Source organism: Osmerus eperlanus, chromosome 16, assembly GCF_963692335.1.
Source record: "Osmerus eperlanus chromosome 16, fOsmEpe2.1, whole genome shotgun sequence".
Lineage (NCBI taxonomy): Eukaryota > Metazoa > Chordata > Actinopteri > Osmeriformes > Osmeridae > Osmerus > Osmerus eperlanus.
In genome coordinates, this window is record NC_085033.1 from 3,448,627 (window position 1) to 3,456,099 (window position 7,473).

Here is a 7,473-nt window from a genome sequence, read left to right on the forward strand (position 1 = left end):
ACAGATAGACTATTTAAATCTCCATTCCCCCGTTCTCTTAATATGCTACAAATCCTTGTAGATCTGACCATCTGTCTCATAAATAAATTGTAATCCATAGGGCTCATGCTTGCTTACATATCCTATTCATGAAAACTAATAGTCTCTAATTATACTTGATGTAATTTTCAATGAGAATGATTTAAAATATATATAATTGCAGTACGGTGTCTGTTTGAGGAACTGTGTATCCTGTTCTTTGTTGTTAATCTCATTCAACATCTGTGCTAAATCAACAGAGAGATCAAATAGCTGTCCTGAAGCACGGCCATAATGGTTAAGATTGAAATAGCTGGATTCAAAGAAGGACCCGGGTGTAATTGTCTACCCTATTGAGTCCCTGTGGCATCTTGATGATGTACATCCACAGCCCTCTGTCTTAAATAGAAGCACAAAGCATGGCCTTTTATAGTACTCCTCCTATTGTTGGCAGCCTGGAGGCTCTGGGAGGGGGTGGAGATGACACCTGGGCATAGAGAATAAAGGGCTCCATCCTCTCTAGGACTGCTCTACCCAGAGTGTGCCAGACCCCTCTGAAGTGTCATTCCTCCCCAGTATCTCCGGAAAGTACCCTCAAAATGGCACCCAAGAAGAAGGAAGAACCCCCCAAACCAGCAGCCCCCAAGGCCCCTGAGCCTGAGCCTGTCAAGATTCCAGAGTTTGATCCCAAAGAAATCCAGGTACAAATTCATATTGACTAGACTACACATTTGCACTTGCTATTGGTTGGGAGAAATGATCTGTATGATTGGCCTGTGCATTACCATGGGATAGGGGAAAATTATGCTGAATCATTTGGAGTTTAGGGACTGGAGATTACCAAGCCATACCCAGGTTACTTCCTTTACAGACAAATACATTACATTACTATCAAAACTTGATAACAGAAAGTGGATTATTTTATTCAAATTTTAACAAGGTTAGATTTCCACTACAAAATGTGAAATGCTTTAGTATCCTGTTTCCTAATCTTGATATCAGGTTCTGACACTCGAGGGCATGAGGGACCTTGCTTAGAAAGGATTCTCAAAATGGTCTAGTCTGTCCCTGGGAGTCACATCTGTGTTTAAAGAGCATCAGAGACACCATGTGACTTGAGCTGGGCAATGCATGCAAATGGACTTCCTGCAGTTCTATTGTGTTAAGAGGATTTATGCATGCTGTGATAACTAGAGAGTAGAATATAATTAATAAACAGCCCTAATTAACTAATATTTCATCACATTTGACTTGTTCCATGAGCTTGACACTCTCTTTAGTGTTTAGAGACATTAGCTGGCAGATTGGAAAGTTTGTGTTATGCTGAGACTGCCTCTTTTGAATGCACAAACATTTGCTAAGTTAAAGAAGCAGGTAAATGACAATGAGGAGAAAGTCACACAATACGATTTTCATCATGTTTATGAATGGCAGACCACCCACACAGCTCTGCCTGTTTTTGCAGAAAATAAGCGGGCAGAAGAGGGGGGAAAAGAATAGAAAAATATATGCAATTCTTACCAAGGCCATATATCTATAAATACTTAAAGAAAAAACATTGCTTCTAAAGTACTTTTGCACAGCTTCTCTCTAGGGCTGGGACTCAGCAGACCCAGACAGACAGTGATTAATGATCCCTTTTGTAATGAATCCAACTCAAACAGTACTATATAAAAACACCAGAAGGCTTTTGTTTAAGCGGGTGGTTTGTTCACCAATTCTTACTGTGCTTTCTCTATAAATAAAGTAGATAAGGATAGATATTTCTTAACTGTTTTATGATTTAGGATTAATTTTTTTTTCTGTTTGTCTCATTGTCTTAATGAAGCTCAGTTCCCATTCAGGGTCCAGAATTTTCTCTTCAAGTTTTTGTTCAACTTTTCCAGCAACAAGACTTACAGCTTTGACTCTCATCTGTGATGTATAGACAGTTTGTCTTTTGGTGAAGTGTCACTTAATCATGTATGACATATGCCGCCCCCTCTCCTCTGTAACAAAAACAACTTGTGGTGCCACATGAAACTGAACAAACGTTTGGTGGAGGGCACGTGTGATATGGAGTGTCTGACACAAGGTCATCCATAAACAGATGGAACAACCTTGGTCCGAATGCTTCGAATAAATAGAGAGTAATTTGAGCTTACGGAATCTCCTGAGTGTTTGCACATTTGATAGAAGAATTTGACATGTGGGAGAAGTGACACAAGGAAGGTCAGGGGTCTTAACAGCTGGTCTTCTGTTTTAAATGGTTATTGTCACCACCGTTAAACACAGCTGATTGGAGAACTGTTTAATTGCATGATTTTAATCATGCTTGAATACACCTGTTAACCCATCATTTTGGAATTGATAAAACAACATTTTGTTTTATTTCCAGCTAGAGTTTACTCCTGAGCAGATTGAGGGTAAGATCAAGATGCTTTCACTGTTGTTGATATGTTTGTTTGTCTGAGTGCTCCAAAATATTTAATATATCTGAGAAGACAGTTTAGTACTCTGGATTTATAGACTTGTATCTTTGGCTACTATTAACATTCAAGACACAGTTGGACACATGCATACGAAAATAATGGTTTGTAAACAGGATTGTAAGTGCATCCATTAGAGGCAGCAGGGTGTTGGTTTACGGATAATAATAGTTGTCATTGAAGGACTGTACTCTTAAGTGAACAAATGCAAACTGCTGAAAAGCATCAGGAAAACAGATAATGTAGCAGTTACCCCCCCCCCCCCACACACACACACACACACACACACACACACACACACACACACACGCACACACACACACACACACACACACACACACACAGAGAAAGATAAGCATTGTCATAATGTTATAATAGCAGAGATGGTGTACATTTTCAGATTCCCTATGACTGTTGTCAGATCATACTCTGAAAGCTTGGTTAAACACCTGATAATCTCTTCTCTTCACAGACTTCAAGGATGCCTTCCAGCTGTTTGACAGAACGCCAACCAATGAGATGAAAATCACGTACGGACAGTGTGGTGATTTGATCAGGGCTCTGGGTCAAAACCCCACCAACACTGAAGTAATGTACGTCCTTGGGAAACCCAAACCTGAGGGTAGGTCCCCCTTCTGTTGGTTTCTTTCTCTGATGTCACCAACATCTGTATCTACTAATGAACCATCAGTTGACTCCCAATGCTGGTGGATGGTTGAGCTGGATCAGTGGTGACATTGGATCTTGTACTACGCAGACATGCAGACCAAGATGCTGGACTTTGACCAATTCCTGCCAATGCACCAACACATCTGCAAGGCTAAGGACCGCGGGACGTTTGAGGACTTTGTTGAGGGTCTGAGGGTGTTTGACAAAGAGGGTAACGGCACAGTCATGGGCGCTGAGCTCAGACACGTCCTGGCAACGCTGGGTAAGTCCTGTGCCTCTTTCTAACCTGAGGCTGAGGCCTTTATCATCGTAATCCTACTTAGTGATGCAATACTGTGATCAGTTAAGCCTACGGGTTTCTAAGACATAGTTCATGTTGTATTTTGGGAGTTCTGTCATATGGTAAACAATCTTCCATTTTTCTGGGTACAGGGGAGAAGATGAAGGAGGATGAGGTGGAGCAGCTTATGCAAAACCAGGAGGACTCCAACGGCTGCATAAACTATGAAGGTGAGCAAACAAATCCTTTTTCAATATATTAATATAAACCATATTAGTTCTGGCAAAAATGTACAAATTGCACCTCTTTTCAAGGTTCACTTGGATGCCCAGTTTTTTTAGGCCTTCTCCCAGTTAAAGTACAGAATGGTCTCACTCATTGTCTTTAAATTTTTTACAGCTTTCGTAAAATACATCATGGCATCTTAAAGAGGTACATTATAAAATATATAAATATGAAACAATTTACAACTCAAGATATTCTCATTTCGGTGACCAGATGTACACCCCAGTGATGTAAGTGTGGGAAGTGACCAGTGTGCTTGTCTTGTAACAGAAAAACAAGATGCTGGAATTTTGAAGACCGACTGCTTATTTGTTTGTGTAAACTCCAACCCATGTCTCTGTTGCCATGTGTCCCGGATTCCGTCAATATAAAATAACTTTTCACTCTGCTTTTCCTGTTTTCCTGTCAAATTGCTTGTTCACACCAAAACATTTGTGCAACACTACTGTCTATTTTGTGAAGATGGTAAATAAACTGAAGGATTCATATTCATAATTTTTTGTTAAGCTTATTTCTCTTTTAGTAGTTCAAAGACCACACAAACAACAGATTATGTTTTGTAGTACTTTACTAGAGGGAAGTCAATGGATGAGAGTAATTGAGCAAAAGGCATGGTGGATGAGTCCTGGGATCTCAGCAGGGCCTCTCGGAGCTCAGCAGATCCCCCCTCGAGGTGTCTTGATAGCAGAAGAGGAGCCGGAGAGTGATACACAAGAATAGAAACTTGCGAGTGACAAGAACAGCATGGTAATATTAACCTATTGACTGGCCTTGGTTGTATGTTGTGATTAGCCGAAGGAATCAGGTGTGTAATTGATTTGACTGGCTGATAGTCATCAGGTGTGTGGTCGGGGTGGCAGATGGGAGTTGTGGTGTGGTCTTGTCCTGAACCTCAGTCTCAGCTAACCCCATTGTATCAAGTTTTTAATCTACTCTTAAACTACAATACTAGACCACCAGTATTCTGCAGTGTGCTTTATGGCCTTTTAATTTTCAAAACAACAGAGGGCGCTATAACCTAAACTATCATGACAACACATTTCCTACAACCTAATGAACCTTTCAACATTGTTGGACACAAGAGGGCAGTAAATGATTTAAGAACTTTTTTTTTGTTGCATAATTTTGAATGCACATTATTAATAATAATTGGGCAAACAAAGAAGCTTCCATTATCAGAAAGGAAATGATGTAAAGGATCCTATTCATATGGAAAGCATTACATAAATCCCTTCTTTTAACCCTCAATGAGATTACTCAGAGAATTAGATCGCTGACTTAAACTGATTGCTTTAAATGTCCTTTGTGTCCTTCATCTCCTCACCATAAGATTCAGCTGAGCCAGCATCAAACCAAGTAGTTCCTTCCACTCAACGGAGAAGATTGGTCGGGTCAGGGGAAAGGCTAATGGCCCACAAACCTTTGACTTGATTAAATAATTATAACTTCAAAATCAAAACAAAAACTGCATACAGCGAATGAGAAAGGTTTTTCCCATACTGTAAATGTTTTTTCCCAGCCCTTCATCTCTTCCAGCCCTTCATCTTTGTGGCTGTAAAACAGCGATGGAGTCAGTACTGTATTCTAATTTCAGGGAAAGTAAGAGGGTATGTTCAGTTCATTTTAATTTCCAGGACATAGCAGGGAATACTATGTTACTGAACCCAAGGGCCCAGGGGTCAAACCCATAGGACACATGATGCAGCCTGGCCTTTGTTTCAGCTGACATTGAGATTAATTTGGCCTGGATGGTTTGATACACAATGACTGGTCTTTATTTAGCATCTTTGGACAGTAATTTCTTCATGGTTCCGGTGTTTTGACTCTTATTAGCGTGTGTTGTCACGTTTTCCACTGCAAACACCTGCCACAGTTCCATGAAACCCAATTGTTGTGCAAAGGACACCTATAACAGCTAATACCGCTTGCATTCACCCAGAACCAAAATAAAAAGGCAGACTGAAAATGAATCCTTTGCTGTTTTGACATGTTTTTATAGCGCCTGGGAAGATCCTGTTCCTGTTGACATTCTTTCTCATTAGTATATTGACATTGGGTGACTTCCATGTGATGGGGTGTTACATGTGGTGTCGCGTCAATAACATTCTCTTTTACTCAGTACAGCTGACCACTCAGTTAGGGCTGTCTGTACACTTATCAAATTATCACTTATCTTTCAGGTTTAGTAATGGTACAATATACAGTATATATATACTAATGTTTCCACTGTACATTACAGTGTATTGTATAATTTCAACACATTATATAACCCTTTTCCTTCCAAGGTTAGCTGTGTCAATTCACTGAGCGGTACTGTTGAGATAATGGTGAATTAAATACACTGATTCACTTCTCATTAAGTTAATGGCTGGGGAAACCATGATATACTGTAGACAAGGACCTTGAGGGGACAGTCCCAGTAAAGAAGGAGATGTTAACCTAGCCTGAGGCACATGGGAATCCACAGACTTTATATGTCTCTCATTCATCATACTATTTATAGTCAAAACAAGTCTTTATCGGATGCATCAAGAATCCAGCTAATTGTTAGGGTATGTATAACTCCTACAAGGACTGAGGGGTCTTAGCTTGGACAGTATTTTCTGCTCCACTTCACGTTCAACTACTAAGTTGTAGAGAAGCAAATCCACATGCATATTACATAAACTGGCAGGCACTCTTCCTTTACGCCATATTAAGATACAATGACTCTCAATCTAGGAGTAAAGCATGCCGCTGCTTAGGACTTTATCATAAAAAAGACCATCTGATTTAGCAATTTCAGCCTGTCTATCTATGACTACTGCTGAAAAACAGAAAAATGTTCTCAAACCCCTAAATCATGAGTTCTTATGATCTATCACACACTAATAATATTAGTCTAATCCATTATACATTCAGTAACGGATTATTGAAGATCATTATTGGGCTCTCTTTGAGATTCTCTGTCTCACAAATCAATAAAATATTTATTGGAAATCTGAAGATAGATTGTAGCCAATCACATAATAAGTACACCATTTACAGAAGACTTGAAGCCTTCCTCTGTCCACAAAAACGTTTATAAGGCAATATGGGTGGTTCAACACATAGCCAAACAATTTAAACAGCAAAAAACATATGTACATACTGTAAATACATTTTAAATCAAACACTGCAAACTTCACAACTTACATTTCAGATGAGGAATGCATACAAATAAGGAAACAATGATTTGGTCAGTAAAGTTCAGTGGCAACAGGAAAACTTACAAGTAAACATGTCTCAGTTCTTTGGTGAATTTAAACAGATGGGTCAGTAGCTTTTACTATACATTTTAATATAATGAATCTTTGTGACAAGGTCGATGGATTTTTATGTTGAGGTTTGAGATACGCACCATTAAGAGTAGAAATGCAATTCTTAAGATGCACAAGAAATTATTATGTAAAAATTGTTTAAAGACTTTTAAATATATACATACATATGCCTGAAATTGCTTTGGGTGGTCTTCTGCCTTTACCTGAACACACAGTTCTCCATGAAATACTTTATTCTAACCGAAGTATAAAGAGCTCAAATACATCAATAATGTCAGATAAAATATAAAATACATTTGCCAATTACTGTAGACTTTACAGTAATGCTTATTTACAGATGCTGTAATTGTATACATGTTCTAGCACTGTCTTTAAAAGAGTTGTCTCCTTTCTAGTTTTCAAAATCTGGACCTACAGTAATAACATTCAAAGTGGTGGCACCTTCTAAAAAACT

General features: G+C 39.0%; 1 protein-coding gene across 1 annotated transcript; it reads left to right on the top strand.

The window, feature by feature from the left end:
• Window positions 1-539: 539 nt before the first annotated feature.
• On the top strand, window positions 540-4,108 carry myl13 (myosin, light chain 13). Its single transcript, XM_062481402.1, has 7 exons — window positions 540-719; window positions 2,396-2,423; window positions 2,959-3,108; window positions 3,244-3,417; window positions 3,588-3,665; window positions 3,835-3,867; window positions 3,991-4,108. The coding sequence occupies exons 1-6, from the start codon at window positions 618-620 to the stop codon at window positions 3,861-3,863; spliced, it is 561 nt and encodes a 186-aa protein (XP_062337386.1). The 5' UTR covers window positions 540-617; the 3' UTR covers window positions 3,864-3,867; window positions 3,991-4,108.
• The last annotated feature ends 3,365 nt before the right edge of the window (window positions 4,109-7,473 follow it).